At 36.5% G+C, this 12,736-nt stretch overlaps 1 protein-coding gene across 1 annotated transcript in view; it reads right to left on the reverse strand.

Moving 5' to 3' along the window:
• Positions 1 to 227: 227 nt before the first annotated feature.
• WDR64 (WD repeat domain 64) overlaps positions 228 to 12,736 on the reverse strand; it is a 120,105-nt gene continuing 107,596 nt past the window's right edge. Inside the window, exons 25-28 of the mRNA XM_055582169.1 lie at positions 10,687 to 10,792; positions 7,397 to 7,477; positions 6,483 to 6,596; positions 228 to 366 (exon numbers count right to left, since the gene is read on the reverse strand). Of these exons, the coding sequence (XP_055438144.1) occupies positions 283 to 366; positions 6,483 to 6,596; positions 7,397 to 7,477; positions 10,687 to 10,792 (385 nt within the window). The 3' untranslated portion in view covers positions 228 to 282. The remainder of the gene's footprint in view (positions 367 to 6,482; positions 6,597 to 7,396; positions 7,478 to 10,686; positions 10,793 to 12,736) is intronic.

The raw sequence follows: 12,736 nt of genomic DNA on the forward strand, positions 1-12,736 counted from the left end.
GAGTGAATGAGAAATATTGCCTATTCAGTAAGTGATTTCCATGAAGGAAAAACATTGGCAAACTGGCTGCTTGCTACTTGCTTGATATTCAGAGATGAGGTCATCTGAGCACCCTGAGTAATCTTCCCCACAGACAGGATGGCGTGAGGATACAGAGATGGATAACAATATCTGATTGATAGACCCTCACTTTCATCCTGAAATAAAGACTGGAATATAATTGAGTCCTTGCCCTTTGATGTATAGCTCAGATAACAGCAGCCACTTCTGATTTTTCTCTTTTCACTTGGGGATGGCTGGGAAGAAAGAAGAAGCCAGGTTTACTTGTGGGACCAAATTTCTTTTCAGACTTCTCCTTCGTTGTACCTGAGAAATAATGGACAGATCAATTAATAACTGGATTATATGATGAGCACAATTTTTCGGAGTCAAGTTTTGCCACTAACTTTTGTAGAGGTTTTAATCCTCCTAAAAGAGGATAGTTAAATAATATACTAAAAGAGGATAGTTAAATAAATAGTAGTTTAACTCTCCTGTGTGCCTCCAGGGTAAAAATGTGTTTAAAAAAATACAGGAGGTGGGGCTGCAGCAGGGCATGGAAGAAGAGCAAAGGCTTTAAAACTACTTAACTCTGCAATTATCCATTCTTGGGATTTGTTGCCTGATCTGTAAAAGGTTAGTTAAAAGAAAACATAAAGAAGCTTCCTAGGTTTTTGTAAGGTATAGATATTCTATATTAATATCATCAGAGTCCACTGACTTACAAAAAAAAATAAAGTCAAGTGATGATCCCACAAATGAGAAAGTTTTCAATTAGGTATTTTTGGAAGACATGCATATAAAAAGTTAAACTCATTTGATTTCAAAAGTCTAGGTTAAGAAATGTCTAAATTTGTCAGAGAGGAGACAAGATGGTACAGTAGAAGGACTTGAGCTTACCTCTTCTCATGAAAACATCAAAACCACAACTAACTGCTGAAAAACCATTAACAAAAAAGACTGGAACCAATCAAAATGACAAGGAGATGATAGGAGGGGTTCATTTGCAATACAACCTGGCTCACCAGAGGGACAAAACTTAGTTCCACTGGCCAGAGGATAGGTACCAGTTCCTTCCACCAGGAACCCTGCACAAACCTCTTAGGCCAGACTCAGCTACCAGGGGCAAACACCAGAAGCAAGAGGAGCTACATTCCTGCAGCCTGCAGAATGGAGACAGTAAAAAGAAAGGCAAAAAGATAGCAGAGGAATATATTCCGAATGAAGGAACAAAAAAGTGAAATGGAGATAGGCAGTATACCCAAAAAAGAATTCAATGTGATGATAGTAAAAACCATTCTATATTTTGAAAAAGAATGGAAGCACAGATGAAAAAGAATATAAAGAATAACAAAGTTGAACAATAGAGTAACTGTGATGCAAAATACATCAGAAGGAATCAATAGCAGAATAAAGGAGACAGAAAAATGGATAAGTGAGCTGTAAGACAGAAGAGAGTGACATGATATATTTAAAGTGGTGAAAGGGAAAAACTGCAACCAAGAATACTTCTATATAGCAAGGCTCTTGTTCAGATTTAAAAGAGAAAAGGTTTATAGCCAAGCAAAAACTAAGAGAATTCAGTACCACCAAACCAAACTAGCTTTAAACAAGTGCTAAAGGAACTTCTCTCAGTGGAGAAGAAGACCACAACTAGAAAGAAGAAAATTGCAAATGGAAAAGCTCACCAGTAAAGGCAAACATGCAGTAAAGGTAGGAAATCATCCACTACAAATATGATATCCAAAATTAGCAATTGTGGGACTTCCCTGGCAGTCTGGTGGTTAAGATCCACACTTCCAAAGCAGGAGGTGCAGGTTCAGTCCCCGGTTAGGGAACTTAGTTTTCCACATGCTGCACATCCAAAAAAAATAAAACAGCAATGATGATAATAGGCAAGTACAAATGCAGAATATTGGAAATGCATTTGAAATGTAAGAGAACAGTAACTTAATCGTTTATATATGGACTGTATATCAACACTTTGTGGTAACTGTAAATAAAAAATATACAATAGATATATACACACAAAATAGAAAAAACAACACTAAACATAGCCATCCGATCATTAGAGAAGAGAACAAAAGAGGAAGGGAAGAAAAAAAGATGAAAACAAATTCAAAACTGAACAGAATGGCAATAAGAACATACATTTTGAGAATTACCTTACATAAGATGATTAAATGCTGCAACAGTCTAAAGACTTAGACTGGCTGGATGGATATGAAAATAAAACCCATAAATATGCATTCTACAAGAGATCCACACTAGATCTAGGGAAACATACATACTGAAAGTAAGGGGATGGAAACAGATACTGCATGCAAGTAAAATTCTCTAGAAGCTAGATTAATAATACTTGTATTAGTTAAAATAGACTTTAAAATAGAGAGTTTTGAAAGAGACAAAGAGAGACACTACATAATGATCACGGGATCAATCCAGGAAGAACACATAACAATTGTAAATATATGTGCTCCCATATATATTGGAGCACCTCAATATATGAGGCAAGGCTAACATAAAAGGAGAAGGCAAGCCATAAAAGGAGAAATCAGCAGTAACACATAATAGTGGAGGACTTTAACACCAGCTTTCATCCATTGATGGATAATCCAGAAACAAAATCAATAAGGAAACACAGCCCTTAAATGACACATTAGACCAGATGGACTCAATCAATATTTATATAGCATTCCATCCAAAAGCAGCAGAATACATATTCAGTTGCACATGGAATTTTCTCCTGGATAGATCACTATAAGAAAAAAAAAGACAATAAAAACCTGTGGAGGCTAGCTGATTTGCAACCGAACAACCAGTGGATCACTGAAGAAATCAAAGAAGAATCTAAAATATATTTGGAGACAAATGAAATCATGATGATCCAAAACCAATGGGATATAGCAATAGGAATTCTAAGAAGGACGTTTAGAGCAATAAAAGCGTACCTCAGGAAACAAGAAAAATGTTAAATAACCTAACCTTATACCTAAAGTGACTAAAGAAGAACAATCAAACCCAAAATTATTAGAAGGAAAGAAAGCATAAAGATCAGAGCAGAAATAAATGAAATAGAGATGAAGAAAACAATAGAAAGGATCAATGAAACTAAAGCCTGGTTCTTTGAAAAGATAAATAAAATCAATAAAGCTTTAGCCAGACTCATCAAGAAAATGAGAAAATAAAGGCTTACTTCTCTTACAAGTAAAAAAAAAAAAAAAAGGCTCAAATCAATAAAATTTGAAATGAACAAGGAGATAAGAAACAACACAGAAATAAAAAGGATCATAAGAGACTACTGCCAGAAATTTATGCCAGTGAAATGGACAAGCTAGAAGAAATGGACAAATTCTTAGAAAGGTACAACCTCCCTAGACTGACCCAGGAAGAAATAGAAAATATGAACAGACCAATCAGAAGTACTAAAATTGCAACTGTGTTTTTAAAACTCCCAAAAAATGTCCAGGACCAGATGACTTCACAGGCAAATTCTATCAAATATTTAGAGAAGAGTTAACACCTATCCTTCTGAAACTATCAAAAAAAAAAAAAAAATCACAGAGGAAAGAACAGTCTCAAACTCAGTCTATGAGACCAACATCACCTTGATTACCAAAACCAGACCAAGTTACCACAAGGAAGGACAATTAGAGGCTAGTATCATTGATGAATATAGATGCAAAAATCCTCAACAAAATACTAGCAAACAAAATCCAACAATACATTAATAGGACCATACACCACAGAGTAGATTCATTCCAGGGATGCAAGGATTGTTTGGTATCCACAAATCAATTGGTGTGATACACCACATCAACAAGTTGAAAAATAAAAACTATATGATCTTAATAGATCCAGAAAAAGGTTTTGACAAAATTCGACACCCATTTATGATTAAAAACTCTCTAGAAAGGGGGCATACAGGGAACCTATATTAATATAATAAAAAACATATATGACAAACCCACAACTAACATCATACTCAATAATGAAGAGGTGAAACCATTTCCTCTATGATCAGGAACAAGAGAAATTTGCCTACTCTTGCCACTTTTATTCAGCGTAGTTTTGGAAGTCCTAGCCAAAAATAAACTCAAAATGGACTAAAGGCCTAAATGTAAATCCAGATACTATAAAACTCTTAGAGGAAAATATAGGCAAAACAGACTTTGACCTAAACCACAGCAATATCTTTTTCAGTCCATCTCCTAGAGCAATGGAAATAAAAACAAATGTAAGCAAATTAGACTTAAACTCAAAAGCTTTTGCACACCAAAGGAAACTATAAACAAAACAATAAAATGACCCACAGAATGGGAGAAAATATTTACAAACAATGTAATCGACAAGCGATTAATCTCCAAGATTTACAAACAGCTGTTTGTATTTATCCGTATCAAAAAAAAAAAACAATTAAAAAATAGGCAGAAGACCTAAATAGATATTTCTCCAATGAATACAGACAGATAACCAAGAGGCACATGAAAGTTTCTCAATATCACAAATTATTAGAGAAATGCAAGTCAAAACTACAAGACACCAGCTCACACCAGTCAGAATGACCATCATCAAAAAGTCTACAAGCAATAAGTACTCCCTTATTGCTTGTAGGTAGAGGGTGTAGAGAGGTGGGGACCCTCCTACACTATTGATTTGAATATAAATTGGTACAGTCACAATGGAGAACGGTGTAAAAGTTCCTTTAAAAACTAAAAGTAGAACTACCATATCATCCAGCAATCCCACTCCACAACATATATCCAGAGAAAAAACATGGGCCAAAATTATACATGAACCCCAGTGTTCATTGCAGCACAGTTTACAGCACTGTTTAGCTATGACATGGAAGCAACCTAAATGTCCATATATACAATGGAACAGCCATAAAAAAGAACAAAATGATGCCACTTGTTGCATCATGGATGGATCTAGAGATTATCACAGTGAAGTAATTCAGGCAAAGACAGATACGATATTATTTATATGTGAAATCTAAAAAATTATACAAATGCACTTATTTACAAAACAGAAACAGACTCACCGACTTAGAAAAGAACCTTATGGTTACCAAATGGGAAAGGTTGAGGGGAGAGATTTAACAGGTTGGGATTAACATATGTTGTGTGCTTAGTCATGTCCGACTGTGACTCATTGGACAGCAGCCCACCAAGTTCTTCTGTCCAGGGAATTTGCCAGACAAGAATATTGGAGTGGGTTGCCATTTCCTTCTCCAGGGCATCTTCCTGACACAGGAATCAAACCCGTGTCTCTTGCGTCTCCTGCATTGGCAAGCGGATCCTTTACCACTAGTGCCACCTAGGAGTCCCTGGGATTAACATATACATACTATTATATAGAAAATAATCAACAAAGACCTACTGTATAGCACAGAGGAGACTAGTTAAGATGCTGGAATAATCTATATGGCAAAAGAATGTGAAAAAGACTAGAAATGTGTATATAGGTAACCTAATCACTTTGTTGTACACCTGAACCTAATATAACATTGTATTGATAAATCAACTATACTCCAATATAAACTATAAATTAAAAAATGAAAATAGAATTCCCTGGTGATCCAGTTGTTAGCTCTCTGTGCTTCCATTGCAGAGGGCTTGGTTTTGATCCCTGATTGGATAACTAAGAAATCCTACATGCCGTGTGTTGTGGTCAAAAAATTAAAATTAAAATTACTATTTGTTAGATCTTCCTCTTAATATTTGATCAATTTGAATAACTAGATACATGGCCATAGTTTAAATTAGGCTCATACATACTTCCTAGAACTAATAGAGCAGTTTTAAGGTTTTAGTTTTTTAGGCTGTTTATTTTAAGAGATTGAGCATGATATTTGGAGTAAAAAGTTGACTTCAGGTTATGACTTAATTTTATATGATCTTTGGTAAGTCATTTTAATCACCCTTTTGGTTCCTTTTTTTCCCCCAGTTCTAAGATGAGTGTATAATATTTTCTTTGTGATCTTTGTGAAAATCAAAGAATCATTTATAAAAATACCATGTTAGCTATAAAGTTTTCTGTTAGTTTTCCTACTGATACATGGAAAAGATTCTCCTTGACTTGGCTGGTGAGCCAGAAACTTACTGTTATCTTGGCTCCATCCTGCAGGTACAATAATATTAGAAAGTAAGGATGGCTACACAGCCATCAGATATGTCATGCCATACTGCCTGGCTTTTAAAATTAGTCAGTGAACCTAAGTTTGAAATTAACTCTAGGATGTTAATTTGCCCAGGCTCAGAGATCCTGCTTGATTTTTCTGTCTGTCCTGGAAATTTATGTTTTCCTTCTCACTGAGCTAAAACATATGCATCCTGGAATATTTGTAGACAGAGTCAGACCTGAGATAATTTTAGGCCCAGAAATAAGAAATAATCCAAACCAAAATGGTATACACTGTGGATTTCTAAGTACTAACTCACTTTTTCATGTTGAACATGGCCTCCCTTCTTCTTTCCATGAATGCCATCTGAAGATTCCCTTTGTGCTTCTGAACCAATTAGTGGAAGGAATCTTAGACTAGTGGGGCTTGGTACCTAGGAGCCATAAATAAAGAATAAGACATACTTAAGGTGATAAATTTTGTATTATGAATTCAGGGGTGGGGGATAGGAAGTGAGAAGGTCCAACTGCTTTAAAACATACCCACCATCCCAGGAGTCCACTATTAATTCTGATACTTTCCCCTTAGCAGCATCTATAGCTTAACTGTTTAATACCTGTAGGAAGTTATCAACATGGTCTTGGGAAAGAGAAGTACCATTTTATAAAACAATATTATAAGTTAAAATTAGGGTGCAATGTTTTGTCTTTGGTTTATTATTCTTGGTTAATTAAACAACAGAGGTTATCTGGGTTGGAGACTTGAAGAAGTAGGGATTTGGAGGGAAACAAGGGGTGGATGAGTTATTGGCAGAGGAGCAGCACAGGCAAAATCACAGTAGAATGAGGAACAGTGATGCTTAAGGAATGGTAAGTTAGCACACTGGAGTGTAGGGTACATGGGAGAATATGGTGGAAAATGGGGTTATACAGTTCAGGTGGAGGTCAGATCATGAGATGCCAGGCTAAAGGCATTTAGTTTTATCCTATAGGTGATGAAGAGCCAGGGTAAGGTCTGAAATACTTTTCTGTAGTATTGTTCAATGTGGAATGACAGAAAATGATCAAAGCCACTGACACAGAAACCCAAAGATTTCTCTGGTTTTGGATGCAGCATGTTTATGGAATCATCTTTCTGCTTGGTTCGTGTGATTGCTTGCTCAGGGTCAGGAATGAGATGCCAGATTCCCTAATTGTTCTGGAATCACTCTAGTCCTAGATACCTCCAACTCACCCTGTATATGGGCAGAGAACCAAAAACAATCCCTGCCTCTCTGTTTTCAGTCATGAAACCTTCCAAGGCATGTTTTCGAATCTGCAAAGAGAGGAGTGAATGTTTAATGAAAAGGGCACATTATATCAGTGGCAAAATTCCTGGAATCAAATTCTGACTCTTCCACTTATTATTTGCATGATCTTAAGCAAATTCTTTCCCTGTTGACAACTTATGAGAACAAAACGTATATAGTAAGATGCTACTCAAATGTAAGATTTAAATCTATTGTATTATTATTACTAATAACAATATGTCAAAAAGAAATGAAAAGAAGTGAACAAATATTACACAATTGTGAATGAAAAGGAATGGGGAAAATAAAATTGTTAGTAGAAATCAGATTCCTACTTGAAATGTATTTTTATATCAAGCATTAAACCTTTGTTATTTTACCAACCAACTGAGAAGATAAAGATGTGGTAAGAAGAGGCCAAGCCTTATAACATTGAGTGCATTCATTTGTTTCAAGAGCTTTAAAACCTTTCTAAAGACTTCCCCAAATTTATTTAACATTTCAGTTAAATTACTTTAACAGTTACCACTTCAAGTTGGAAAAGAATATTAAATGTGAATATCAATCTTTATTTTTAGGTTGTGCTGTTCAACGCGATCAAGCATTTGTTACATGCTATACATGTATCTTTGCCCATAAAGAGCTTATGATTTATTGGTGGAGGGGAGAAGTAAGAGTCAGTATACCAATAGTTCTACTTCAGTGTAGAACATGGTAAATGAACCTGTTATGAGACACAAGGCAGAGAGAGATTGGGGCCTTTGGGGAAAGTGGAATTAACATTTATTGAATGCCTACAATGTACCTCATATACATTTTCTCATTTAATCCTCAAAAAAACTCTTTGAGAGATTAGATTATTAGTTATTAGATAAAATGACACCTAAGATTAAACTGAAGTCTGTTTCATTCCACAGCCAGTCTCTTTCTTGCCTGTCACCCTGTCTTCTGGGTGAAGCTATCCAAGTTCCCTTTGGACAGAAAGTGAGGGTTTATAAAATGGTTTCATTTGGAAAGTGTTAAATACTTATTAAACATGAAGTTGATGCTGTGAAAAATGACATATTCTGTTTTACAAATTGGAACAATGCCCTCAACTCGAGGTTGTCAGTGTCCTATGCCCAGTCCTTTTCATCTCTCGAACGTAATGACCATCTGAATGTTGTGTTCTTAACTCTCTTGCTTTTGTTTATATAATTTTACCTTTTATATAACTTTTTGCCAAAACAGTATTTTGTTTACTTTTGCCTTTCCTCTATTTTTATCAAAATGAAATGACTATGTATATATTCTTATGCACAACTTGCCTTATTCAGTAGTATGTTTCAAACATCCATCCGTGTAGGGAAGTGTTATTCGAGTTCATTTATTTTTACTGCTCCGTAGTATTTTAATTTATAAATAGGCCATAATTTAGTTACCAGTTATACTATTGATGAGCATTTAGGCTGCTTTCAGATTTTTTCTGTTACAAATAGTACTGCTATGAGCTGTCTTGTTCCTGCCTCCTAAACACATGTTTAGGAATTTCTGTTGATACTTAGTAGAGTATGCCTATTTTCAGTTTACTAGATAATGCCTGTCATATAATTTTCCAAAGTGATTCTAGCAATTTACACTACTTCCACCAGCAGATTAGTGTTCTGATTGTTCTAAATGCACACCAATTGTCAGACTCTTTGATATTTGCCAATCTGGTGTGTATAAAATTCTACCTTATAATATTAGTGGTGTGTGTTTCCATGATTACTAATGAGGTTGAGCATCTTTTCAGTTACTTATTTTTTTTTTCTTTTGTGAGGTACCCAAGTATTTGACCATTTTTTAAACTGGATCATCTTTTCTGATTATTGATTTTTTCCTATACTGGATACTAATACTTTGTCAGTGGCAAAGTAGGATGGACTTTGACAGAGAGAGATGATGGATATGGCAGGGGAAGCCCAGGTGGACTGTACAGACTGGAGACTGAGAGAGATATTCAGGAAAAAACAATTAGTCTGATTTATAGAGAGTCAGATTGGAAAAGGAAATGGCAACCCACTCCAGTGTTCTTGCCTGGAGAATCCCAGGGATGGGGAGCCTGGTGGGCTGCCATCTATGGGGTCGCACAGAGTCGGACACGACTAAAGTGACTTAGCAGCATCAGCATAGAGGGTCAGACAACTATAGGTTAGAAATGGAAGATAAGTTTTAATCAGAGGTAAATTTGGTTTGTATTGTGCAAGATCTTGAAGAAATCCATTTTAATTAATTAATGCCAATTGTTGGTGGTGATGATGTTCAGTCTCTAAGTTGTGTCCTACACTTTGTGACCACATGGACTGCAGCATGCCAGGCTACCCTGTCCTTTACCATCTCCCAGAGTTTGCTCAAATTCATGTCCATCAAGTTGGTGATGCTATCTAACCAGCTCATCTTCTGACACCCTCTTCTCCTTTTGCCTTCAATCTTTCCCAGCATCAGGTCTTTTCCAATGAGTTGACTCTGCATCAGGTAGCTTTAGCATCAGTCCTTCCAATGAATATTCAGGGTTGATTTCCTTTAGGATTAACTGGTTTGATCTCCTTGCAGTCCAAGGGACTCTCAAGAGTCTTCTCCAGCACCACATCTTGAAAGCATTTAGACCTTAGCCTAAAGGCTCAGAGGCTATATTCATTTTTTAGAAGTTTTAGAAATTGAAATAGAATAAATCGCAATGTACATTTCTCTCCTATTCTGCGCAAAGAGAAGTTTTTCTATCTGTGATAGGCAGAATAATGGCAACCAATGATATTCACACACTATTCCTCCCACCCCAAATCTGTGAATATATTGCTTAATTTGGCAAAAGGGACTTTGCAGATGTGGCTAACATTAAGAAACTTGAGATGGATCATCCAAGTGGGCCCAATCTAGCCACAGGAATTTTTAAAAGCAGAGAACATTTCCAACTGTTCAGAGAGATGAGATTACAGAAGAATAGGATTTTCTGGCTTTGAAGGTGAAGGAAGAGAACCACAAACTAGGGAATATGAGATTCTGCCTAGAGGCTCCGGAAGGAGGCACAACTCTGTTGACACCAGTGAGACGCAAATCAGACTTCTACAGAACTGTGAAATAACTAACTTGTATGGTTTAAACCACCAAGTTCCTATTGACATGTAACAGCAGCAATAGGAAACTAATACACTGGACATATTAAATTCAGAAAAACAAAAGCAAAGTGATTTTTTTTGTTGTTTTTTAAAGCTACCTTAGGAGAAGAAAGAGACTTGAAAAACTTAAAATCATGTTCCACTTCAAAGGCCTTAGGAGGTGTACGTTTGAAGAGCAAAGACATCGAGCTCATTTTTTGCCATCTGCATATAAAGAAACACACACATATTAAAAACATGGCTAAGGACATACCTATGCCTACTCAACAAGTATTCATCATGTCCTTTGTCTGGGCCTCCAAATTCTCTGGCTCCCATGGCACCAGCCCTAATGATGTGACCTTTGCACTTAACTCTTATTTCACTTCCCAGAGTTCCCTCCAAAGAAATCACCAAGATTTCTACTAAATCTCAACATTCCATGAAGTTAACTTCATTAATAGCCATTGGGGGGGAAAAAAACAAAAACAGAAATCTCTGGTATAAAACTAATATTTGATTTTTTTTCAAATGACTCAGGCCAAACTTCCATTATATTTAAAACTTACTTATGTATATATTTTAAAAGTCATAACTAAGTATTAAAAATGTAAACATATGTCTTCTAAATGTAAACATATATCCTACTTTAACATATCCCAAATATATCATACTGTTTCATACTTTGTATCTATCATTTATATCTGTTGCCTCTGCTTGAAAGTTCTCCATTAATCATTATTTGTTCCACAGTATCTTTTGAGTGCCTACTATGTGCTAAGCACTGAACTAAGAATTGGATATATAAAGATACATAAAACATGCTCCTAGTCTTCAAGGAACTCAAGAGAATAGTAAATAAGATGCATATTAACAAATCAGAATATAGTGTTTTAAGTACTAAGATACATGGATTCTTAAGACTCAGCAATTACTCAAGGAGACTCATCAACTTTGCCTGGTGAACTTTGCCACATCCTGATGAATCTTGGCTCTACTGTCACACTTCTTACATTTTAGCCAGATGTCTTCCCCAGTGCTCCTTACTGCCCAGCTAAGACAAGCCTTGAATACTTCAGTGTGGTTTGGCAATCATTTGGAACCCTCATTAATTGTTCCCCAACTGTTTCTGTTTTGAACCAAGTTCCGTGTGGCTTATGAGTCTTAGCTTCAGTTCCTGTTTACAACTGTTCTACCGACTTTTGGACTAGATGATGGCGTTGTGTCTCCCCAGCCTTGACTTACTCAAGATTTCCCTGAAAGACTCTATCTTAGACAGTCCTCTCTGATTCTTTCCACTTTGGACTCATCTTGTCAGATATTCCAGTTCTGAGTGAGTGAATGAGTGAGTGAGTGAGTGAAATGAGTGAATGAGTGAGTGAAAGTCGCTCAGTCGTGTCCGACTCTTTGTGACCCCATGGATAGTCTAGGAATTCTCCAGGCCAGAATACTGGAGTGGGTAGCCGTTCCCTTCTCCAGGGGATCTTTCCAACCAGGGGATTGAACCCAGGTCTCCTGCGCTGCAGGCAGATTCTTTATCAGCTGAGCTATCAGAGAAGGCCAAGAATACTGGAGTGATCTGCTGGATATTACCAGTCTAGGTATTCTAGTTCTGTGAGGGCTAGACATTTAGACATCTACCATTTAGGGCTGGGCTTTGCTGATGTTGAAAGCTCAGATGAACACTAGTCACTTCCATTATGACAAATATTCAGCCACAGTCAAAACCAGGACTGAGCTTTGCAAAAGCATAAAACAACTTTTCACCAGTATTTTATTCTTTACTGGGGACTGTTCTCCATCCCCTCTGCCTATAAGCATGCTCAAGTCTCCCTCACAAACAAGCAAACTCATGAAACAAACTCTTCTTCAGTCCTACAGCTATTTGACTTCCTAGCAAAGTAACCTATGCGGTCATCACCTCACATCTCCCATTTATTTCTCAACCATGACAATGCAATTTTTACCCATCACTCTTTGAAACTTAGAATCATTAGTGACCTTTCAGCTGACAGACATGCTGGATCCACTGTTTACTTTTCTGTTGTCTGATGTGATTTCACCGCCGCATTCTACAAACATGTCCTCTCACTTTTCTTCCTCTCTCGTCCCTTGATTTCCATCGCACCCTTTGTTTCTGGCTTTCCTTTCAACCTATTGGCTATTCCT

The sequence above is a fragment of the Bubalus kerabau genome, chromosome 5 (genome assembly GCF_029407905.1).
Source record: "Bubalus kerabau isolate K-KA32 ecotype Philippines breed swamp buffalo chromosome 5, PCC_UOA_SB_1v2, whole genome shotgun sequence".
NCBI lineage: Eukaryota > Metazoa > Chordata > Mammalia > Artiodactyla > Bovidae > Bubalus > Bubalus kerabau.